At 35.0% G+C, this 26470-nt stretch overlaps 1 protein-coding gene across 4 annotated transcripts in view; it reads right to left on the bottom strand.

Annotated features, from left to right (window-relative positions):
• Positions 1–5096: 5096 nt before the first annotated feature.
• PIBF1 (progesterone immunomodulatory binding factor 1) overlaps positions 5097–26470 on the bottom strand; it is a 112691-nt gene continuing 91317 nt past the window's right edge. For 2 of the 4 annotated variants that reach the window (XM_071740800.1, XM_071740810.1), the window contains exons 17-18: positions 7786–7965; positions 5097–5443 (exon numbers count right to left, since the gene is read on the bottom strand). In XM_071740800.1, the coding sequence (XP_071596901.1) occupies positions 5387–5443; positions 7786–7965 (237 nt within the window). In that variant the 3' untranslated portion in view covers positions 5097–5386. Of the gene's footprint in view, positions 5444–7785; positions 7966–18264; positions 18474–26470 lie in introns of those variants that run through there. The other 2 variants (XM_071740832.1, XM_071740821.1) reach the window with 2 other exon arrangements.

Raw genomic sequence — 26470 nt, 5'->3', positions numbered from 1 at the left:
AAGCAGCACTGGGGATTGCTAACAATTTCAACTACAACACTGAATCTAAGTAATCCTTCTTCTATTTAAGCAAAAGGAAAAATGAAAAGACTTTCATTGAAATACAGTCATAAATTCCATCCATAAGACTTTTCCTGCAATTAAGTTACATTTACTGATCCACTACTCCTTAAAAGAAGCATTAACACAAAGACTTCAATTATTCATGGTCAAACAAAGTTGATTCTATTGCTTCAATCAAAGCAGCATTCTCTTTTACAGTGGTTATTTCTGTGTTATCTTCAAAAAGGGCACGCAGTGTATGAAAACATGTAAGTTTCTGAGTAAAAGCTATTTCCATGGTTAATTCTAACTTTTTGCATTTAATACTTCTGCCATTTCCTGCTTTCATGGGGCTGAAATTTACTGGTTGTTTTTTTGGTTTTTTTTTTGGTTTTTTTGTCCTTTAAAGGGTAAGCTGATTAAAATTCACCACTTTTTTTGAGCTCAGTTCCAATGTCTCGAAAAAGAGTCTCTCTCTCACAAAAAAAAAAAAAAAAAAAAAAAAAAAAAAAGAGAGAAAAGAAAAAAGAAAAGAAAAAGTAAAACACTGTTTTTTACTGATAAGGAGAATTATCAGCAAGGAAAGAAACCTAGGGAACTCTGGAAAATGAACTCTGTGGAACACAGCTGGTGGTTCTTGTGCTGTCAGCAGAGGGCTTAAAGAGCTGCAGAGGGTCTAACATCTGTAGAGCTGTACCTACTTCTACTGCTAAAATCTTCTGCAATACCTGCCACTCACTCTTGCAGGATTCCCAGCTGCTGGCCATTTCCCCCAGCAATGCTGTTCCCCCAAGAGTTAGCACCTTGTACTGCTGCTCATTGCTGCCCAGCTTCAGTCTGAAATACCCTAAGTGTATCTGCCTTAATTAAACTACGGAAGTATGTGTCTTAAAGGTCAAGAGTTCCAAATCAATCCTAGGAATTTAAGAAGGGGATAATATTGCCCAAAGACACTAAGCAAAACTTGATCTTCTGGAGATACTTGTTCCATTTCAAAGGTCGAGAATGAATACAGATTCCTGATATTCTTTCGTATAAGAAAATACCAGGGATAATTTCTTTGACTCACTAAAAATTCTGGCAAGGGTTCTCTTGAATGTAATGTTAATAGGGAGATAAATTCTTTCCTCAGCAGACCTCCCTAATGAGGGGAACCCTGAAAGATGACAGGCTGTTACAGGCTCAAAGTGTTGTGCATAAATCTGTTTTCATGTAAATGTGAAACAGACTGACAATGGATTCAGGCGGATACATAATAATAAACACTTCTTCAAAAAGTAATAGTTTTTTCTAGTAAGTCATGCTTGTCTTCCAATGACACGGAACCTGATGAATGCACACCAGGAGCAAAAGAATTCTCCCTATCTTGCAGGTGCCAGAGGTATGGTAGTTAGTGTTGCTTTTTTACCCTGCTGGAACGAGGTATCACACAAAAGGGTGACTGGAAGGGAAAATAACAGCTGAAATGTAAGAGGCAACAAATCGTACCCCAGAGATACTCACAAATATTCAGACAATTACTATTTGAATTTACAGTTGTTCCCCTTTTACAAGGTTTCATTACTGTTTTGTAAAGAAAGCCTTGAAGGGGGAAGGGAAGAATACAAATCCCAATGACATATTGTTTCTTTGGACAGAAAATATTTACAAACTACTATCCCAGTGAAGCATGGCCACAGTATCCAGCAGCAAGACTTAAAAATTTACATTCTTATTAGAAAAAAAAGAATTTTATGTTTTCAGGTTTTTTTACAAACAAGAGACTTCCTTGATACTTTAGTTTCTTTACTTCTAAGTAGGCCCCAAAAGGTGAGAAAGTAATTACACTGTTAAAAAAAAAAAAATCCTAACCTGCTCTAAAGCAACTCTCCCTCCTTCTTTCTTGTTCAGTCAATACCCTTAGAGAATTGAGCACTTAAGTAGTACCAAGAAATGTTATGGTGTATAGAGGTTTTTCTCACTTTGCTCCTTTTGGTTTGAAAAAGAGGAACTGAGGATGATTATATGGGTTGGGCACTTCAGTCACAAGTTGCTTACATGCATGACTACCCTTAGAAATCTCTCTTTACTTCATTATTTTTACTCACTCACTGACACGAGGCCCACAACAATGGGAAACTGCAAAGACCATTTCATGAGGAAGAATTTTGGAAGAATTCATTTGACAGCAATTTTTGTGGGAAATAACATCAGTAAAAATATTTCACAGGTAATGCAACTGAACCTTTCCTTACTTAAAGAGCAAAAAAAGTTAATTATTTTTTGCTGCAGGGCATTTCATATTTGAATAGTTATATTTAAGTGACATTCTGGCTTTCACAGGAAAATCTTAGAAGGTCTCCTCCTAGGTAATTATAGCCTTGGAGTCTAGTGAGGAGACACAGGAAAAATACAAAGTCTTCAACTGGATAAAAAAAATTACATGTTGAGGAGATTTACACAGGGACTACATGGATTACAAGAATTTACCAACAGCATTATGTTTTATGAGTATATGCTAAAAAATTACTTTTTTTTTTTTTTTCCACATTTAAAGACAGGCTTACTAGTAATTTAAAAACAAACAAAAAACCCCAGCCATCAGAATATGAAGTTTTGTCATCCTAAGAACTGTTTAAATGTCAATAAAATTTCACCACAAGTCAGCCTGATTTTTGCCAGCCTTCCTAGAATATCACAGTTCATTCTTGAGGCAACAAAAGGTTCTTGTTTATGTATTTCCATGGAAGACTTAAACACTTTGTGCCTTTTGGATGGTAAGAAGTAAATTAATGTCACTATCTTATAAATATCACTATGGAGTAATTTAGGTGGGACAGGAATTCTGAAAATCAGTCACCTAAGTCCATCTCAAAGTCAGGTCCAATTATACCAGGTTGCTCAGGACTTTGCCCAGATGAGTTCTGAGTATCTTCAAGGATGAAGATTCCCCCATGTCTCTTGCAGCCTGTTCCAGTATTCCACTCCTGTGGTAAGAAAAAAAAAAGTTCTCATAATAGCAGAGTTTTCTAGTGCTCTGATTTGTGTCCAGTGCCTCTCTTTGTATTGCTGTGCCCCTGTCCCCAGAGATCTGGCTCTGTTGTCTCTGTACTCCCTCATTAGGTAGCTGGAGAATGAAGTAAGTTCCCCCCTAGGCCCTCTCATTTTAAGATTGAACAAGTCCAGTTCTTTCAGCTTCCTCTTCTACATCAGGTGCTCCAACCCTGGATCATTTTGGTGAATCTCTGCTAGACTCACTTCACTACATCATTATCTATACCAAATGAGCCCAAAACTGAATAAACCACTCCAGATGTGGTATCCCATGTGCCAAACAGAAGGGAAGGATCACTTCCCTTCATCTGCTGCCTATCCTGTTGTTAATACCACCCAAGATGCAGCTGGCTGGCACATTGCTGACTCATGTTCACTTTGGTCTCCACTAAGACCTTTATTTCTGCCAAGTTGCTTTCCAACCACTACTGGGGTTATTCCACCCTAGATTTCCAATTGCTTTTGTTGAACTTAATATGGTTCTTGTTGACCCAATTTCCAGCCTGTTGAGGTCCTTTTGAAACCCTGCCCTCCACTGTATAAAACACTCCCCCAAATCTGGCATTGCCTATGAACATGCTGAGGGATGTTACTATTTGCCAGTTGGATTTTGCATGGATGTTCACATTTCCTTGACCTCAGTGTGTAAACTGATTTTCCACCCACCTTCCAGTCCACATCTCACAAATTTGTCTATAAAGAAACAATAGGAGAATTATGAATCCTTAAGAATCCAATTAATATCACTCCTAAAATAGCTCACAGTCCTACATAATGTGATATTTAATAAATATGATTTATTAAATCTTGAGTGATAACACAAATAGTCTGGGAAGTTAAACTGGGGGCTGTGAATCATATAAAATATCTATTACGAGCTACGAAATTTGTATCTGCATAAGGGAGCTGTTTCACATGAAAGACATGTTAATGATTCTATTCACATAAAAATACAAGCTAGATAAAACCCTAGACTTCAGGAAACCAAAGTATATTCAGGAATGTCTATAGAGATAAGTTTGTGAGCCCAAAGGTTTGGGTGTTTTTTCACCAGTGAAAACCAGTTAGTCTAATAAAAGATATTACTTCTGTCTACACATTTGGCCTCCCTACCTCACAGAATGATTAAATTTAATCCTGTGATGTGCCACTATCAGTGTTTTTACCTCACTCTCTCAGAATTATGTAAAAAAATAAAATAAGGAAAGAAGCTGAAGCTTACCTAGAGCAGAGTCCTACTGTGCTTGAAACTGCTAATTGGAAAATGAAGGAAAGTGTGTCTAGAAATTATAAGGTTGATATAGCTCAGTACCATATAGTAAATAATTACTGTTCATGTCCACAGTAGGAACAATGAATCAGTTGAAGAGATATTGTCAAGGAGAAATGATGTAAGAAAAAAGGAACTTCCTCCTAAACAAAGTCTGAGGAATATTTTCAGTGTACAATCACTTAAAGAGTAGCATTTATACAACATAATGCACTATATGCAGTCAAAATGACTCTAAAATATTAGAGACCTTTTCTATAGTTTAAATGGATGGTGGAGTGGAATAAACAAGTAGACTGAGTTCCTGGAAGATGAGGCTTATTTTCCTACAATTAAATACGGCAAGTAATCCATTTCACCATTACATGCTACAGTACTCACATATTGTGGTTATATTTTTGTTACTACACTAAAGCAGGTGTATCTAGCCCATTAAGTATCAGGGCTGATAATTAAGATGTAAATTACTGTTATATTATTATTAGAATACTTTTAACGCATGTTTGGTAGAACAAATGACATAAAATTACAAGCTATACAAATTAAAGCTGATAAATTTTTTTCCACCTGACATGAATTTCCTTCATAGAAAGGAGGATAGAAAGATACAGTCTGATGCAAACTCAGATATATTTTTTTAATTTCTATGAACCAGAATAGTTGCAAAAAATGTGGCATGAAACACGAGGTCTGACAAAAACAATAAAAAATCTGAAACATCTATGAATTTGAACACTCTGAATAACACACATTTAAATGCACAGATTGTAAATGTGTGCAATATGCTAGGGTTTATTTATCTTTAAAAATTCAAATACATGTTATTAAAATCACTGCACGCATTATTACCAGGCATTTTATTCACATAACAAATCTAAAAATTATTTAATGAAACATAAGATCATTTGAGACATTTAAGAAAACAGTTAAAACCAAAACATTTGTTTTCTTTTATGGTAAAAAGGACTTCATTGTAGTGAAAATAACTTTCTTCACAGAAAAGTTCCCCAAAAGGTTGTTTTGAATACTGTTGGAAAAATGCTACGGTGATGTTTTCTTCAGCAGTTTCTTGTACCATACAGGTGTCTCTTTGTTTGTCTGCAAAATAATTGTAAGACAGTGAGACAGAATTAAAAACATGCAGTCTGCACTGGTCTCTTTCCTTCCTACGTAGTTCACAGTGATAACTGAATTCTTTGCTTAAATGCAAATAAATTAAAACCAAGACTATGTATTTTAAATTATTATTACTACATATCTGCATTAAAACCTCCCTGTTTCTACATAATAACAAGAAGATTATACAGTAAGAAGTAAATTATTTGTTTTAAAATATCCATCACCATGAAAATGTGCATCAGCTGTGCCATAAATAGGTTTCATTTGAAACAGCACCATCTGACTTTCCCCTTTGAGAAGGGGACAGAACTTAGAAAAAAGATCTTAGGTGTGTCATAATTGACCAGCATTTTACACAGAAATATGGTTCTTAAAAATATAAAATTTAAAATAGGAGAATTAAATAGTTTTCTGAGAGTGTAGAATGTATTTAAATTACAGAGAATTATCTGTGAGCAACTTCGTCTTGGCTTCAGAATCCTATGAGCTACTGCTACACCGTGAGGACTTCTTAACTTTCTTGTGGTAAATTCAGTGGTCGTCTAGAGAAATAAAACTAAGTAAGTGGAGGTGGAACAAGGTAAGGACTATTCTGCTCCCAGGGTTGGGTATAATCTCTTGTGTTAGTGAGTACTGTCTCTTGTCAGTTGTCCCTAAAACTTGTCCCTGTCTGGGTCAGTTTTCTGTCTGTTGTGTATTCTGTTCTCCCCTAAGACTTAATAAGCATTCAAGTTAAAAACTGACCTTTTTCAACTGACTTGTGGTAGGGGTTCTCATAAAATTTTCATCTCCATCTTTCTCTTGTTTTGAAGATTTCAGTTACAGAAATAAATCTGCTTGTGCAAGCTTTAAAAATTCCAGAAATTTGGCTAAATCGTGAGGATTCTCACAGGACTACTAACTCCTTCCTCAGTGTAAGAACAAACCTTGCCATCTGTCCATTTTCATCTCCCTGCTCCAAAGTGTGAAAATACTAGAATTTTTCCATGAGAAATTGGTCAAAATTTCTAAATGTGAAAGCACTTTTCCTCTATTCCTACACCATTTCTACAAGTCTAAGTAAGACAGATTAAACATGGAAACCCTGCCTGGGTCAACAACACAACCTAACTGCTAGCTCACATTTTGGCTTTTTTTTTTTTTTTTTTTTTTTTTTTGTATTACTGAATAGTTCCATTAAAGACAAAGTTTGGGCAGTATGATTTACCACTACCAAAAGCACTCTAGAAGAGACAACATTGGGTATGGATGTCTTTAGTCTCATAGCACTGCCCAAGTGAATTTTAAATCCCTAAAATCCTCCAACATCCTCACATAATGTCCAGGAGATAAAACCATTTCCTACATTTTGCATCCTAAACCCCGTATATAATGCGCTGCGATACAAATCCCATATTAAGATTATGAACTTCAAAGTCTCCACAGGGAAAATAATAATAACAACAACAATAACAACAACAATAATAAATGTTATATATACATCTATATTTATATTTGAACCAGAGTAGCCTATATGCTATGCATTCTGGATACAACCAGTCTACCCTTGAGAAGGGTAGCCTCAAGAAGTGTAAATAGAGTCATGATTGTTTTGTGATTCAGCATTGCAACTCAGCTCTCTTAAATCTAACAGCTCAGACACAGTAATAGGAATGTTTTTCATATGTTAGAGGAACTCAGTCTGAGCAGACCACTGGAAGTATTTAAATTCAAGTATTTAGGTTCTAAAGGAATGATATAGGGATTTATAATATCAGGCATCGTTTGTAACAGAAGTGATATCAGTACTGTGTTCTTTTTATTACATATTTAGATACATACACACAGATTAATATATACATATACATGAATGTAAGTATACACAAATAAATGTATTTCCTCACTCCTGCTCCTCAGTGTATATACACACACTCTCAACTCATACATGATCAGGGTAGATTTAAAGTTACATGCATAATCTGTGGTTCCCCTTGGCTATTAAGATGTTGCTAACCACTCTTAATATTGTAATATCCTAACAGCATTAAAAAAAATCTAGCTGTGAACTTAAGATGTAGAAACTACCAAAAATAGATCAAAACATCATCATAAATTGTAATTTATCTTCTCAACATTGACTGTTCCCATTAAGAGCTACAAGTATTCTGCTGAATTAATTATACATTTCCTTGAAGTATGAGGTATTTTTCTTTTTAAAAAGGGAGGAAAATTATCAAAAAAGGTTAAGGCACTTATTCTTTTAAGTGCCTTATAATATATATATAATATTCTTATAAGTGCCTATATAATTCTTATAATTCTTATTCTTATATAGTACTTACAAATAATGTTGGCTTAGGTGTAAATACATTTTCCTCTTCATGTTCTGGCAGCAGCTTTACTGAAGGGCTTGATTTGTATTTTGCAGTAGCAATTTCTACATCAGGATGAGACTGAGGTAAATTTTGTTCATAGGTTTTACCATGTAGACTAATTAGAATCTGTTTCATTGTGGCTAGTTCCTATAAAACCACAAAAGAACAATGCTAAGTTATTCAGTAAAATTACATTTGAACCTATTAAACATTTATTTGTTAATAATAAATTTATATTCACCAAACTACATGTGGAAGTGGAAGAGTAAATCTAACTGGCATGAACATATACTTGCCATAATTAAGAAGATTACTAACTGAATACTAGAAAAAGTAAGAAAATAAAAAAGGCAATAGGATTTATACAACTCAAATGTTGCATTGCTCACAGGCTGTAGAACAGAACACTAACTGCGTAGGAAGGAATCCACTATCTCTTCTAACTTAATTTGAATTCTTTTGAACTTGTTTTGTCAGGCTGAGTTTACAAATCTAATTTGAATGCCTGTGAGAAATTATACTTTTGAGAGCTAGGTCCTGCATGGAAGTCTTATAAATACATTACTATATATATATATCTATAGATATATTTATATCCATATCAGAAAAGAAAAATCAGAGTGCAAAAGAAATTTTTTGAAAAACGGAAGTTCCAACATGGGGAAAGAACAATCAAAGCACATAGAAATGCAGTCTTTTTTTGATGTTTTAATAATTTGCTTTGTAAACAATTTGGATTAATTAAAAAACCAACCTTTTCTTACTGCGTAGCTGAATACACCAGATTGTTAAAAGTGTACAATAGAGTGAGAAAGGAAAAAGAAATATTTTGTGCTTTTAACTAGACATATTCTTTTGTCATCTTACATCACCTAGTGCCCAGCATTCTCTCCCCCACGTAATGGGTGCAATTACTATAAAATGTTATGGAACTTAAGGCATTATTACTATTATTAGTTAGATCACTCATTATTGAAGAACTAGAACAGCAAGGTCAGCAGAAAAGCTTTTCAAAGTAGATTTTAAGACAATGTTACCTTTTAACCATTACTGGTGTTGTTTGCTTGTTTCTTACAAATGCTGTTGTCTTTAATAAGCAATACTGTTAATGTTAGCAATCTGTATAATTAGCATTCTATCTTATCTCTCAGCCAGAACAGGGTAACTCATATTAATAGCTGAATGACAAACAGTTCTTACATCTTACCTATTTCTTAATACTTGCCAGAAAATTACATTGAGGCACATTCTATTTTCATTGCATTACTAGTAACGAGTTAAAAACCCCCCACAGCCTTCTAAAGCATTCTGCTGTGTACCTTCTTCCTATCTTGCCTTTAGTACAAGATAGAAAGTCAAAAGAACCATGTTGATGCCTTTAAACTCTCCCACACCACCTCGGTTACATGAATGGATCTTACACTCTGCAGAGCAGCTTTATGGAGTGTACAAATTGTTCTTGTATCTCAGTCATTTAATATTGACTATTTGCATAATTCAGCCATGTGTGGTGGCATGTTGAAACAGCATGACTGCAGAGCAGCTGTTTAAAAGGACTGCATAGTTGATGCCAACATGTTTTTCAAAGTTGTAAACTCTGCAAAGATGTTGCCAAAGCGACACATAGACAGAATTTCTCGATGAAAATAACTCAAGCAAGTATACAGCAAATAATCCACCATCACAGGAGATTAAGTTGTACATAAACAATGTTTTGACATTAACAAGTGCTGTTCCTATACTTAAACTGCATTATTCTGTTGACCAAATAGTTGCACATTTGAACAAGGCAAAACTCAAAAACTGTTGAGCAGATTTATTTCAGAAAGGGAGTTGAAATCTGAATGTAGGGTCAAATTCTCTTGTGCCAAGATCCCCTTGGCAGTCTAAGGTCATCTCTGCTTCACAGAATCTGTTCTGTACTTGACAGCCCTGTCTGTTTTCAGCCTCGGAATAGGTTCTGGAGTCAGCTCTCACACGAGCTTCCCTTGTGACAGGAGAATTCTCTAATGTGAAGCTATGGGAAGGAATGACTGAGAGGGGGGATGACAAATTGGTCCACAATGAATCCATTATTTTGGTGTCCCAGCCAAATTTATCATGAGAATTTAGCTAGAGTTGTCTTACTATTTTTTTCTAAAATCCTTCCACATTTAATAAGAAAGATCTTAACAAACTTGGCAAAATAGCACAGGAAACACTGAATCCAGTAGAGTCATTGGCATGTGTACTGCTAAACAAGAAAAGAAAATTGTCCCAACACATTTGTAAGAGATTTGCTGGGGTTTTTTAACCAAGGAAATACTGAAAACAAAGTTCTGACTTGAACAGCAATAATTTAACCTATCTCTTTAGATGTCTCTCCTCCTAAACACAATCTTAATTCTTAGCTTCCTTTTAAATTCTAATCAGTCATTAGCACTATCTGCTACTTTTAGCATTCTACCATGACTCAATAATATTTTCCAATCCTAAAACCTGGCAAGTTGGTCTGTAAAGCTAGCAAGAAAAAAGAAGATTGTGCTTAGCAGAAATATGTGAACTTGTTCCACAGTGTGAACATGACCTTAGGAAAAAGAAGGAAAGTTGAGATAGGGTTCAAAATGGATGGGATAATCTTTTGTGTAGAAAGATGTATTAGTTAGTTTCAGAATAAGCTAAGTAAAGGAAGATGTGAAGAGAAATGGATAGTTAAAATATTTATACATTTTTACTGTGTCAAATCCATAAGTCCCATGTCCAGACAGAGCTGTGCAAATTGTTTACCTACAGTATTCACTTCAGTTACTCAGTGCAGAGTGTAGAGACAGTGGTGCTAAAGCTCTGCACGTCCCATTTTCTCTGTAGAGGCATTTGGACCTTGCCAGGCTGGCTACTGGATGCACAAGCAAGCTATGGTACACAAGCTCTGTGTTGCCACTGGGTTAAGACTTCCAGGTCTGAGGGCTTTGGCTTGGGAGAGCCAGACAGCAATCCTTCCTGGGAGGACAAGGAGTACCAACAGCTTTGAGGGGATTCACCCAGATCCTCTCCTCCTGGCTCCCTCCTCTGGCTTTACAGCTTTGGTCTCAATATTCCAAATGCTGGGAACACAAGCACCCACTCCCTGTGCACACAGCATTCTGTGGGGATGTGGCAGTGTAGATACAAGGAAAACAATACAGCTAGTGAAAAAATGTGGGTTGAGATGAAACAAGGAAAAAATATAAAATTTAAATTGAAAATTTAAATTTAAGTATGCAGCTGGCACAAAACCACTGTTTCTGTACAATGAGTCTCACCAATCCAAATAAGTATCAGGGTGATACTCTATTATTAAATATTTTGAAAGTCTGTCCACAGAAACCTGATGAATTTTTGTTCAGGATGCTGATGTGCACTGCCTACTAGAACAAATGCAAAAAAAAAACCCCAAAACAACCCAAAGTAATGAGCTGTGTGACACACTAAGTGGGATTTAACTCAAATTTAGAAGACCTAGATTTATGTGTCTAAGCTTAATTATTTCCACATGAGCTAGGAATCTAATTTTTCATTGCAGACAGTGTGGATTGGAAAGATATTCAGCTCATTGAGAAGTGGACACCTATTGGTATGCTGGCTGAATCTTGCTGCAACAACAGTAGCCATATTGATTAGGCTGCTATTGGCAATAAAGCAAATTTAAGATGCTCACCTCACCACAGACACCTCCATTTAGATACCTAAATTTAGTCATCACAATCTGAATCTGTTCTCACCTCACTCTCCTTATTATTTACTTTTCTCAGCCTTCTACTTCACCTAAAACAACTTTTCTCCTGAATAGCCAATGTGCAGCTCTAATTCCCCTCACACAATGGATTTTGAGGACAGGAATTCAGACAGTGCCTCTATCCCTACAAGTTTCCCTAAACATGTACAGCTTCATTCTTTAGAACAATCTAACACTGTGCATTCCACCTACTTATGCACATTAATTCACATGTAACTAAGATTACTCAAACTACAAAAGAATCACAGAATCATAGCACTATAGAATGTTAGGGGTTGGAAGGGACTTCCAGAGATCATCAGGTCCAACCCCCCTGCCAAAGCAGGATCACCTAGGGCAGGACACACAGGAATGCATCCAAGAGGATCATCAAAACTTCTGCACACATCACCAGAAAGCAGCTGGAATTCAAAACAGGTGATGAGAATGAGCAGACGGAGAATAATGGAAGTGATGTAGCAGGAGGTGAGGTAAGGTAGTATGTATTGCACTGTAAATAGTATCAGAAGAACTTATTTGCCTATTTCCATTTATTTTGGTACTGTGATGTCCAATGACCTCAGTGAAAAATAACAAAAGCAATTTTGTGTGGAAACACACAAACAGAGAAAGAGATATTTAGGTAAAGACAGGACAGGAACCAAACTTTTTCCATGATTTTCATTAAAATATTTACTGGTTTGTGATTTTTCCCTAATTCTACCTTGTCAATTCATTAGGCTTAATGGTATCAGTGGAACTCTTACAGTCTGCAAAAACTGTATTAACATAATAAAATCATCAAGCTTCAGAACAGTGTTAAAGCAACAAACCCAAAGAAGCATCAATAATTTTTAAAAGGTAAAGTAAAAAAAGCCAAAATAATTGAATGCTATCTGCTCATATTACTCATATTTAAAAAGATTCTGAGATTCTTATGATAATATTTGACCTTGAAGCAAGTAAAAGTAAGTTCTATTTTATTTTAAAATGTTTTTACCTGGTTATTATGAATAATTAAATAGTACTTAGAAAAATGGATTCTGGAGATCAGTTTGTGAATATGAAAGAAAATTTGATTCCTTCAATTAGCAATGCAACTAGAAGATAAAAGACGAGCAAATGCAAAAATAAGGCATGCAGCAATATCCAATATAAATAAGGGTTCTCTATTAGCATTGGTTTTGTTGTCCTTGATAATGCTCAAACACATACATGCAAGAAAAGCATCTTAAATTTTCCTAATTTAATACTACAAAATTTCAAAATTAACGCATGATATTAGATATTATAAAACATAACTTACATAATCAAAACAGAATTGAAAAATTATTGCCTGATATGGAAAATTACAGAGGCATAAACCAGAATGCTGTTTTATCAAGTAAATAATTGATGAAGTATATGGAAAAATTGGTGACATTAAGAACAATACTTAGATACTTATCAAGACAGCAGTTCCATTTATTTTTGGTAAATTGTCAACAAGTATAAAGATTTTTCTTCTTACTGCCTCTGTCATGTAACTATAATCAAAGCAAGAAAGAATCCTCGCTGTGCACTAAAAAGCTTGCAAAGGTACTTAACATTACATATGTGTGTCCATAATCATAATATGTAAATTTATATAAGCAGTTAAAATTATATACATTTATACAGCATGTGCTGGAAGCAGATCCAAAATCACAGTCTCCACAAAAAGAAACTGGCTTACAGGAGTCAATGACAAATATCACTTCTTATGTTCTTATGGCAAGGATGTCTTGCACCTTCAAATAACCTCCATACAATGATCTTTAAAAAGGAATTCATGTAGATCAAACTTTACAGTTGGAGATGCCCAGTAAGCAAAGGTATTTACCTTTCCAGCTTGAAGATAACTAATTTTGACAGTAAACATAATTTTTTTCACATAACTAAAATTACCACAGAAGCCACTGAATGTCAGGTCCACCTGGCTCCTTCCTCGTGCAGGGAAGCCCGTGGTTACTGCACTCTGATAAATACCTTCTAAAGCAAAAGTGACCCTCACAATAGCATGTACAGTTAACTGAACCTTTGCCATAAGAAACATTATTCTACTTTTGCCTTTACATATAGAATTTATGATTGCGAACTTCACCTTTGGGTAGGACTCCATTGTGAAACAGAGAACTTGCACTACGGAAGAAGACATTTCTGTCCTAGAAAATGTATCAGGTTTTGGCAGAACCACTGAATTTTGATGACTGGCAAGAGTTCTCAGAAAAGAATACAGCATAAATTCCCAATAAAAGCCTGGAAACACAGAAAAGGCACTAACTACTATGATTTTTAGACAAGAAAATCAATTTCACTGACAAAACCAGAAAAAAACAGCTGAAGAAGGATAAACACAGAGCTTTGCCTCCCTCAAAGATTCTGATCAAAACTTAAGGTACCTCAGAATTTGTGAGACAAGCACTAGATGATTGTTTTAGATAAATGTCCCATCCCCATTCTGTCTTCTGTACTGTCACAGTAAAGCATGTATGTGCTTTGGAAAGCTTGCATTTGTCACTTTAACCGCCATATGGTCGCCATGTGGTTAAATGGTAACTCAAAATAAAAATATGTATCCAGTCTGGAGAAAATGGAGAGATTACAGCACTGCCTTTAGGTCCAACACCAGGTGACTGTACAGATAATTTTGCATAGAGGGGACAGGACAAAAAATTGCTTTGTGAAGAGACTTGGTGCACTACACACCGAGTCCAGACACTGGACTCTTCTCAATGCAGAAGCCAAACACTAGGTTTGAGTTTAGCAGCAGTCTGGTGACTATTATGGCTGTATTAACTTTAAAATATCCAAACCAATAAAAACAATAGCTATAACAAAACATGCAAGTGAGGGAAGAAAGCTGTACTAGGATGAAAAACATGTTCGTGCTAAGTCAGTGGAATCTGTATTCACATGCACATATCCTTCCATTTAGGCATCTATTGTGGTCTTCAAGCAACACATCAGCACAAGGAAAAGCAGAGTTCAGAAAATTAAGTTATGGATATGTTAAAGAATATTGATCTGAGAAACCTAAGCCTGCATTAAAGAAAGGTATAACCATTTGGAAGTGTTTTGGAAAGAGCCCATTTCAGAATGATTTCTCAGTCTCTCAAGAATTAGAAGTTCATGTTCATTATACAAATGTTCTTGATTAAATGATTAAAAAAAAGTTTTTACTTCCTGTAACTCTTTCTGGAGAGAAAGTGATCTCAGACTGGTAAAGGATAATTGGCTTTTTCAGGGTGCTCAGTAGGGTCAAGCTTGATAGGAAAATAAGGTGATGGTAGAGAAAATACTAAAGATATTGTCCTCTATAAAATCTGTGCATTTTCTTACTTGGAGGCCTCTCAAGAATTCTACTGTGACTTTCTGTGAAAGCAAAGGTACATTAAAAATAAAGTTGTATCACTTACAGCTGATACTAACATGAAGAGGGATCTTTGTGAGAACTCTGGGTGCAGTTCAGCCTTGGAACATGGGACCAGATACTTGGTTCTCACATTGACCTTTAGATATTATTACCTTTAGTAATAATATTTCAATTTAGGCAAATGTGCTTGTCTGATTCCTTTATATAAGTGTTGGTGAGAAATTCATAGGTTACAATCAATTTTGCTGATTTTAGATGAGGATATGGGAAATCAAACCATAATTGTGTCTGTTTGTCGTTTCTGACTACAAATCCTTAGATGATTGTAAGGTGTACACATCTAATCTGCAGGTTTTTAAAATTAGGCAAGATCCATCTCTAATACTTTGTCACTGAACTTGACAAACAACTCCTCAGATCAGCTTTACACTAATAGGTCTCTTTAATATCATTGGAATTCTCCAGCTAAAATGGAGGTAAAAAACCAGAGCCTTCTGTACAGATTATTGGCATGGAACATCAAGTCACAGACATATTTCTGGAGAAGAACAGAGGACAGAAATAGAACCTGGTTCCACCTTTCAACATATGCAATGACTTGCATAAAGCATTCTGAAGAAAAAGTTTGTGTGGTGCTTTAACTTTGGAGTGCACTTGGAGAAAGGAGATGTATTCGTGTCATTATCAAGGAATGAGACTATCAAGCAATACTGGTATCTAGAATGCCTCCTCTTTGAAAGTACTGACAGTTTACACAAAGAATTATTTTAGAATTGTTCTCCCTGGGCTTTATTTCCAGCAAACAGATAGAGACAGACTGCACAAGAGCTATAGCCTACAAGCTGCAATGAATTATCTGTCTCCCTTTTTTTGGTTGAAAGTGGAAAAAAGAGCAACACTGTTAGCACATAATAAAGAACACTGAATATGTCTATGAATGATGTCAGAGTGGCAAACAGCAGAAAGACATTACAGAAGCTCCATTTTGATGTGACAGCAAAATGAAGCAAATGTTACAGTCAGTCCATTCCACTTTTTTGGAGTAGGGATGGTTAGGATGCAGTGGCATCTATGGTGCAAATTCAGCTTCAACAGGGGAACGCTATGAGCTTGTGCCTATCAGGAGCAGAACCTACAGGCATAACAGGACTTAAAGAAGATTTTAACAACCACCTGTGCAATTAAAAAAACATCACAAGTCACGGTTTAATCCCTCACGTAAGGCAGAGTGTATCTGACATAGCTGCATCTGCAGTTGCAGCTGTACTGGAAACAGGAGAAGCAAGAATCCTGGTGTGAGATTTGCACATATGGTCATCTTAGGCACATGGATACACATTGTAAAGCTGGAAACTGCAAGACAGTACAAAATGTCCTGATCAAACAAACGAATCCGATAACTGGGGGTTGGAATGATGCCAGGCCATATGCAGGATGTTGATAGCTTCTCCATGCTAGACTTAATTCGGGAGTTCTCTATACCCCAGTGCATATAAAAACATAAAATGAACAGACAGATCTGTGTCTATATGAATCTACAAAGTACCTCCAGTTTTATAAGGTGAATGTATTAGAACTGTGGCAACAATACAAAGGCCCGGTCATTGCAGTGAACAGCTTCTGACTTTTTAGATACATAACAAACTCTGCCTACTTTAGCTGTATTTTCAGCTTGTTCCTAATAGTTTTATTTTTCTAACTTCTTAAGAATAACAGGAAATAATTTATGTTGTAATTCAGAACTTGCATGAAAAATTCTAAAAGGTTTTTTTTTTCATTTTTTCTATGGGAGATCACAAATATATTTGAAATTACAACTAGGACCAAATCCCAAATACTTTTTTAGATTGAGCCATTGTGACATTCATGTACTCAAATTCAAGTTTATATATATAAAGTACACTTTTTTGAGTAAGTTCTACCTACAGGAAACAGATGCTAAAAATACTAATATGTCAAAACAGCCTTTTTTTGCATAAATTTTGATGAAAAAGTTCCTGCATTTGTGAGAGGGCAACATTCCAGTTTCACTCTCTGTATCTTTTGTATTTCTTAGAATATTTAAATTAATTTTCCACTTGGTAGTGTTCAAATACTACCATAAAGTGAACAAAAGTAAAATTTTCACACAGTGGGATAAGCAGCAGATTGTGATGGAAATATTCATAGCCAATACAGGAAAGATGAATATAACATAACACCAGTTACATGCTCAGAAAATCTGAATAATTTCAGATTCTTCAGCAGCCAACAGTTTCTTGTTTAAATGTTTAACACGTTTAACTGATTCTGGCTCTCTCAAAACATGTAATTTAAAATACATGATAATTTCATCCTATAATCCATAATGAAGTTGCATTTTGCCTTTGAAACTTCCTCTTTTTGAAAGCAAAAAGGGTACATTTTTAGTGCATTAACTGATATTACTACACCCTCTGTTATCATCTAAAATTTTAAATGCTAAGTAGATACCACCATTTATTACAAGATTATTTAGTGTATACCACTATGAATGGAAAGAGAATTCTTTAAAGAATATATATGAAAACTAGCAAGACATCCTGAATAATACAGGTCCAAGGAAAGAATGAACCTACCCAGCTGTTAAGTCCCTTCTGCTTCCTAAACCTAGTACTATTTGGAATTCAAATTTTATTAAAGCTTGACAGCAACAAAACAGATTTTAAAAAATGAGAGATACTACTTAGGAACATATTTTTCCATGTAAAAAATGAGCCAGAAACTTCTCCACACTCGTTTAGCAATGTAAATGTCACTTTGTTTCTCCAAGCTTTAAGCTGAGAATAGCTCCAGGGCTTACTTGTGATGCAGAAATGTCCCTGTAATCTACTTAGAAAACATGCAGAACATTAATAGAAACTAGAATCTTGGAACATAAATGTAGCATAAGAAAAATGATAATTACTCTGTGGCTTAACATTTAAAAGGAGAGCTAAGCACTGTACATCAGCATTTTTTTTAATATAAAACAAGTTGCAGCACATAGATGAGCAGGAAGTCATTCACTTTGGAAACACAAATAATTTTGACATTATCATGTACAATCTTTTACACAGAAAAGAGGGGAAAGAGGCAGAACAAGAGATTGTTTGAAAGCACCTGTTACCAATCACTTCTTTCTAGTTGCATCTTCCCAACCCCTGCAGATACCCCTTCCTTCCCTTCCTTCCCCTCTCCTCCAACAAAGCAGTTTTCTCCTTTTATCCACTAAGCTCCCATCCCTGATTAAACACGTTCTGCCCTCCCCCTTGTGACTCCAAAGCTTTTTATGAGCCTCTGAACTTCTATCTACCTCTGTTTTTCACAGATGGCAGCTGTTGCTACTCTCCAGGTTCCTAAATCCAAGGCACTGACTTTCTGTCCTATGTTACTTCCAGTCAATCTTCTTCTTAAGTGTAACTTAATTACAGCCAAGGATACTACTAGCCATACTTTAAAGGATGACTAATAATGAAAGGCTGAAAACTCATCTGGAATCCTCAAGGTCATTGCTGAGATCAGATGAAACTGTGGGCATAAAGAATTTAGCAGTGAGAGGCATTCCTCAAGAGGAATACAAAAGAAAGATAAACATGAGAATATAGGAGCAACTGGTCAAAGTAAGGTAAAGCCCAGATACTTCTTGAGACTCTGCTTCTTCTCCAAAGAGGAAAAGAAAAAGAAAAGCACCTGTCTTTTATTTTTGTGGGCCAGATAGTGGAACAGCTATTAAGAAGTAACAGCACTTTGTGCAGGATACTGACATGAGATGAATACATACAAGAACAGAGACTACTAGATTCTCAGACACTGGAAACATGAACATTTTGGAACAAAGTCATGGAATTGCAAATGCTGATAATCCACATGTCCACATTGAAAGTCTGACATTCATCAAGATTCATATAAAACCTTGAGAACCTTAGGATGATCATTTATAGAAGCTCTCTGAAAAAATCCTAGATCCATTAGCAAACTATGCATATCCCAATAGGAACAGTAGCTTGATCAAGAGGCATCTCTCCAATCCTACACACATTTGGAAAATACACTTGGCTACCATTTATTAAAAAAAAAAAAGTCAGATTTTCTAAATTTTAAAGATAATAACTATCTCCTGTTCTTAACTTCACCTTTCTCTTTCATTTATTCTGTCTTTTTCTCTGTTCCTACTTACTAGCTACAAAATGCTGTCTTGTGCTTATTTCATCTTGTACCCCATCACATCCTCTGTTTCTTTGGACAAAATAAACTACACTTTTAATTACACTCATAAGAGCCCCAGCCCACTGTGAGTTTTCTTCTCTTTTCTTTTAGGAAATATGTTTAAAAATAAAGAAAAATAGAAAAATAAAATCAGTACACTGAGTTTTTAAGAGACTCACAGGACTTTGGAGAGCTGCATTTTTCAAGAGATAGATTAAGAAATGAATGTAGATGTTAAATCTTAGAACAACACAAAGTGAAAATGTAATTTGTGAAACTACTTCCAAAATACAATCAAGTTCATATATAAGAAGATGACAAAAATTAATTTATATCTGGTTAGGAAAAATAAATGTTAAGGAGATTTTGGTTTTGGGCTTTTGAAAGGAGGAAAGAGGAATTGCTGTGATTAAGATATTGCATTCAGACACATGAACTCTTAACCTCTACCAAAAACTCTGGGGAGTATTGGGCAAACTGCCCTTTCTTTCATTATGGTTGTTGCTTCTGCAAAGCAGAGGTAGTGATACTTTTCTGCTTTATGTTCTGAGGATAATATTTGTGAGGTGTTCAATTACTATCGTGAAGGCCAGAGAAATATCCAGTTACTAAACAGGATTATTTTGACATATAGTTAAGAAACCGTGAAAACCTGGAAAGGAGGTTAAAGAGATACATGATAGTAAAAGAGAAACATTTGCTTTACTCATAAATGGTGAGTTACACATCTGATTTAGAAAGCTTCTAACCTGCCAGTTTGAAAAGAAGCTCACCGATAACAGCAAAATAAGTTCACTGGAACAGTGATTTAGTGTTAATTATAACATTTAATATGAGCTTTTTAACTTTAACCTGATAGGCTATTCTCAGTAAGAACAGCTCATTAGTAATTTTTTTTTTTTTATACTTTAATAAGTTTTACAAAGTACAGGAGCTTGCAGTGGCTAAATACATTTTAACCTGGTCTAGTTGAAGATTTGTACCAATTCAGGTACACATATTTAGAGAGATTTAGCACTCAGTTCAATTAGAGTGACACAACAATTTACTGACATAAGCTAATGGGACTTAAGCAAACAAATACCAATCAAACCCCCTGTGCCTGCATACATTTAACTGACTGATATCAAATAGGTTTATTTAAACTACTACTACACATTTTCTACTTTGTCCCATGGCAGACAGGCAGAGCCTGGTTTCTGGTTGCTAACTTCAGTTGAAGAGCTTTGGCACAGTAACACATGAATGTGTCAATAGGGCAGGTGACTAGTTCATTGCATTCTATCACTTGTATGCACAGCTGCTCGTGTACCACAAGTGCACAGATGTGTAAAGGGGATAAAATATCAGCAGGGTCTCAGATCTTTGTAACCAGTATAGAATACTCAGCTACTGATAACTAAGCATGCTTGCGTAAACAATTGCACTACAGGAAAGGAATGAGTATTATAAACAGCTTTCGTTTGCAACATTCATGACAAAATTTTTACCCTTGTATTTCTTACCACAATGGATTCACATTATTCATTTTCTTTTGTAGGTGAATAATTCCTGTGTTGCCAGACTGCATTGCACACAGGTGATTTCAAGCAGTTTTAGAAAAAAAAAAAAAAGGCATGCAAATTAACTCCCCTATATTCACATAAACTGAAACTGATTTTAGCATTTAGAGGAATACCAATATTCCCATAAACTGAAACTGATTCCCATAAACTGAAACTGATTTTAGCATTTAGAGGAATACTTATTTAAAGCCTAGTGGTGTTGCTTAGACCACTCTCATTTAACTTTCTTTTCATGCCTTCTAGAATATTGCTGTTTAAAAAATAACAAGGAATCCCTATCTTTGTTATACTTGCTGGTTTGTTTTTCCGCCAAAATCATTAGATTATGAACTCCACATTAAAAATATAAACAAGAGTTTATTTTCAAGATTTTAGAAGTCAGTTTTTACAGTCTACCCTTTGAATTGCAAAAGCTAGAATAGACAGATGTATTTGTGCACAGTATTGGTTTTCTTTACTATGATACATCTGCATCTTAAATATCTCAAGAAATAGTACAATGCCATACATCAAAGTGTAGCAGATTTATAACCTCTTAAATGTAACCTCAGAAAATGATTACTAAAACTGCTTGCCAAACATCTGACTGCTGACAGACTACCCTTCCAAGTTTTCATCTGAATTCGCAATCCAATGGATACAGTCTAAAATTGCACCTCTGATGTTCCAAAATACTAACAACTGCACTAAACATGAAAGGCAACAGAAATGCCAAGATCACAGAGATCATGGTAAATATTACTTTTGGTCAAAGGCTGACTGTTGGAAGAGAAGATTAAAAAAAACCCAACATGTAAAAGCAATCATGGATCAAGTGCTTTGGCTAAAAAGATTTAGTGGATTCATCCCACTTTGCTTTAGCACTTCACAGAGAACTGCACTTTGGTGCCTTTAAGTTATAAATTCCCATTACATGCATAAAAGAATAAAGTTTGGATGCAGATAAAGGATGGTGCAGAAGCTTGGGTTGCTGTAACCTACAGTTTTGGACAAAAAATATGCTTTTTTCACAGGTAAGTTAATACTGACATATAAACAGTTTTACTTGCTTTTTTCCTTGCAGGAACCTTTCCAAAGGTGATTCAAACTGCTAAGCTAACAGAAAGCAATTAACTTTGGTGGTCTTCTTTTTCTGGTCAAATTATATTTTTTGTTTATAGTCATCCCAATGGTTCCAGTGCAGCATTAGAGAAATGCCAGAGCTGGTGCAAGAGGAGGAAAGAGACAGAGAATCAGGAGCAAAGAGGTAAGGAGGCATCACTGGATCTGTTGGATCATCTTGGGCATAATGTATAATATTATTTTGATTTATGCTTTGATGGAACATCCTTCTTACTCGTGTTCCCCTGAGTATACAAAGACACTAAGGCAATAAGGCAATCCAAATCTGGGGATATAAAGTAAATGCTGAAGTTAGAGTGGGAAGAGTGAAGACCACAAGCCTTTTTTGTGTATTTGTGGTTTGGTTATCCATGGTTAAAAACTAAGGGTCAAAAGTGTAAAGTTCAGCTGGTTAAAAAAAGAACACAGCCTACAAATAATAATCCAAAAAATGATCTGGATTTGAAATATCCTTTTTAAAAAAACAAACACAGTTTACTGGAAGGTTATTAATGGGAGACTCCATTGTTCCTCCAAATAATGTTTTATGTTCTTCTGATGGATCTGGAAAAACAATTTAAAACCCTACTGGTTATTCTGACAAAACCTATAGTTTCTTAATCTGAAATCTGATGAAAAATTTGGCTGTACTAACTGTACTTGATTTCAAACACTGAGGGCTTTACAAGCAGCACCAAAATACTGTGTACCCTCATTCCTTAGCTTCAAGGGGGAAACAGTTCTCATAGATCAAAGGGGGAAGCAGCACCATGAAGGAATTATTATGGACCTCTAAGAACATAATCTCAGCATGATCCTGGATACTGATCATTCACAGTAATGCCACTGAACTCCCTCTCAAACAGTTAAGTTTGCATTTATCCATATGAAAAAGATACTTTGGGGAAGATATATATATATAAAGAATTATTACTGTATTAGCCAACTCTCAATGATTTGAATGAGAAGCTAGATTAAAAGGTTTCCACATTCATCTACTAATTGATTCAGAAAAAAAAAAAGAAATAGAAGCTCAAGAAACAATTAAGAATTTGGGCCATGAATATAGCATTAAAAAAAATTAAAAAAAGGTTTAATCAAATGACCAATTTTTACTTTAATTTCCCACAGAAAAATAATCATCATCAAACCTGCTTAGTCTACATAATTTGAAATAATGAACAATTTTATTACATGAATATTTAGTGTGACTTTTTTTTCCTGTAATAAGAGCTCACATAAGAGCCTTATATGAATTATTCCAAGGTTCAATATTTACCTTTTTTCTACCAAAATTGAAATACATGATAAGGGGAGTAAGATTAAGCATGAATGCAGAGTTCTTTATCTAAAAAGCATAGAAAATGCTATAATTATCTCCAAAGCAAGTATTATGAATCCAGCTGATATCACAAGGAGATAAAAATTAAAAACTCAACCCCTCAAACTCCAACATTTCATTAAAAGGAGTTAATACACTCTGGGACCACACAGGCTGGAATACCTTAAACCAAAACTGCATACTTATTGAAAAACATCCCTGTAAGATGGAATTAACACTGTTTTGGCATTTTGCTTGTATTTTTAACAATTTATGTTAACTGTGAATACCTGGCTTTATCTACTCAAGAATTCCAATAGTTTTGCTTGCAAAGTAATTCCAAACAAGACATGACAGTTCAGTAGGCACAATGACTGAACAAGACTGCTAGCAATCATATTATGTGATAACGTGCAGAACACATAAAATACATAATTCATGTTTTGTTTTTTTTTTTCCAAACAACATGAATATGTACTTAGAGACTGCATGTTAGTTTTATTTAAAAACACATACCTCATCTAAACGAAGTCTTTACTAGACAAAGATTAGAAAATTTGTATAGTTTTTACAATTAGCAGGGATGGTTATTGTGATGTGAAATTGTGATGTTTCTGGACATTTAGTTTATTTAATTAAAGCAGCAAAAAAATTTAGTTGACTGTAAGCTAAGTTCTACATTGTATTTCAATATATGAGATAATTGCCTTTTAGAGAAATTCCTAACTGCATGACTTCTGGAAGAGGTCTACAGTAAGAATAAAAAAATAAAAAGCTGCGTTGGATATGACAAATATTAAACATACACTGACACTGTTATTTTAAGAAAAAAATTAGATTTTAATTATTAGGGGGTTTTGTACACAGTACTGGCATTTAATAATTTTCTTCCCCCATCTTTGCAACTTCCAATGCTTTCTTTTTAGTATTTATATCCTTTTCCTTTAGGTGATTTGAACAAACACTATCACCCTAGGTACAAACATGACTAATATGGCCTGTTTTTAACATAAAAAAGAATTTTGACAATACAGTAATAATATTGGAAATATTTGACCAATTTCTTAAGTTCCATGGTATGAGGAAGATTGAAGATGAAGCCCATTGCAGACTGAAGTATTTAATTTTTAGAAAGCCTACCTACTCAGCCTTGCTTACATTGTTCCTTACAGTTTAAAACTTTCAAGTGGTGAAGTGAAACAAAGAAGCAAACTGCTGCTTATCAGGAATAGTTTATGAGGATAGTCATAGGGGCTAATGTTGTTTGTATGTTAAAGACGTTAGGTATCTTTGAGGTATAAATTTTATAGTTTTCTTACAAAACATTGGTAAGTATTACTTTTGTTTTACATTTTCTATTGATTTTAATCAGCTGCAATGCATGTTGGTTGACACAACACTACTAACACAAGGCACCCGAGGCATAACTACTTGAGAACACAATTACTTGGCAGCAGCAATACTTGGGAGAGAAGGAACAGAAACAGGAAATTTTGAAAGAAAGTAATTTGAAATTAGCCTGCCAAGAGCCTATCATATTGAAAATTCAGAAAATACACCACATGTTTATACAATTAAGTCATGTTTCCTCAGAGTATTTTTCATATCATTAATGTGAAAATGATAATGCATTACTAGTATAATGTATTAATATAAGCTTATAAATTATCTAGAAATGCTTTAAATGTTTTCTATTACATTAATAGAGACCAGGGGAGGGGGTTTCATATAAACAAAAAATCACAAAAAACTGAAAGAAAAAAAGTAAGCCCTTATATAATCTAAACTTCAAACTGCCTTAGTGTCTCATATAAATTTGAAATTTAAATACACTATGTGGATATAGATATCAGAAGTAAGAGCTAATGACTGTTTATTTCTGATGCACCTACAGATGACCTACATTGACCTGTGAGGTTAATGACACTTAAGATTACAGTAGGGAAGCATCTTCAACTACTGTCTCCTGTAATTAGACTGCTTTAATCTCTATGCATGGAACTTCACAACCACTACAATCAATTCAGAGCATTAAATACAACACATAATCTTGGAGAAAACTGCATCAAATATGCAGTGTGATGCAGCAGTGAAAGTAAACAACTTAAGAACTTTTTCTTTTTGATTTGAGATGATTGTTTCACATTTGAAATCTGCAGTCAGTAACAGAATTAACACATTTTTCACTTCAGTTGAGGATAATTTAGATGCAGCTACTAGTGAAATTGTTTTGGTTTGGTTCAAACTAAAAATGGTTTTGTAGCTGGCCAGCAGAGGCAAACTGGTTTGGACTAATTCACAACTTGGAGTTTGCTTTACTGACCCAAGAAGGGGTTTGGGGGAATAGCAAGGGAAGGAGATGGAGGAGAAAATTTTGGACCTGGAGTAAGAGGACTTAAAGAGGTTTATCAACAGTCCTCCATAGAAATAATGAGCAATAGTGCAACCTCAGATGGGACAATTTAGGGGAGTTGCAGACTCCTTGAAAGGGACCTCCCCATTACCTCTCTTCCCAGACAGAGAACTGAAAAGATATTTTCAAATAATTATTGCTATAACAACTCTGTGATCATCTTTCTGAACAGCTAACCAGCTTTTTAGGTCCTATCATGGCATATATATAACTTGTGTTGTTTCTCCTCACATTGATAAATTTTTTTTCCACTAATATTGTAATCTCCCTGCCAATCCTTGCAAAATCATTCAGTAATTTTGAGAGGTTGTTTATCAGCTGCTTATGGTCAGATTTTGGCCTTATATCTTCAGCATTTTGTAGCTTCAGCAAACTTCCCATATTACTATTCACTCTTTTTCAGACAGTGTATGGGTTTCCTTTGGTACAAATTTATTTCTGTCCTTTGTTTCAGACATTTACTTTCCAGAAAGATTTTCTCTCATACTTCCTGGCATGTTAAATCATGTCAAGTTTTAAGACTGTTTCAAGAGAAATCCTGACAAAACCCTTTTAGGAATCCCCACGTGAAGCATGTATGTTTAAGTGACAAGATTTTGCATACTTTTAGATCTGAGAATGCAGTCCAGAAGCACCCTGACTCCGTGTTTATATGAAACTGAGATGAATATGTGGAGTAGTACCCTGACTCTTGTCTGGATTAAACCTGGGTGACTACCTCATTACCTCTTCCCAAATCCTATTTTGGAGTTGAAAAGAAACTGCACAATGCTTTGTCCAGGCTTTTCATCTAAATGATTGGTGATCAGGGAGAAATTTGAGGGCATACTGTGGCACACGTAGGCTTTGTAGATAAGTGTGTATCAAATTCATCACCTTTATCTGAGTACTTGTTAAATGTTTGCAAATGCTAAGCAGT

This window comes from Heliangelus exortis, chromosome 1 (genome assembly GCF_036169615.1).
Source record: "Heliangelus exortis chromosome 1, bHelExo1.hap1, whole genome shotgun sequence".
Lineage (NCBI taxonomy): Eukaryota > Metazoa > Chordata > Aves > Apodiformes > Trochilidae > Heliangelus > Heliangelus exortis.
The sequence above is the reverse complement of the archived record's forward strand: the minus strand, read 5'-3'. Positions and strand labels throughout refer to the sequence as shown.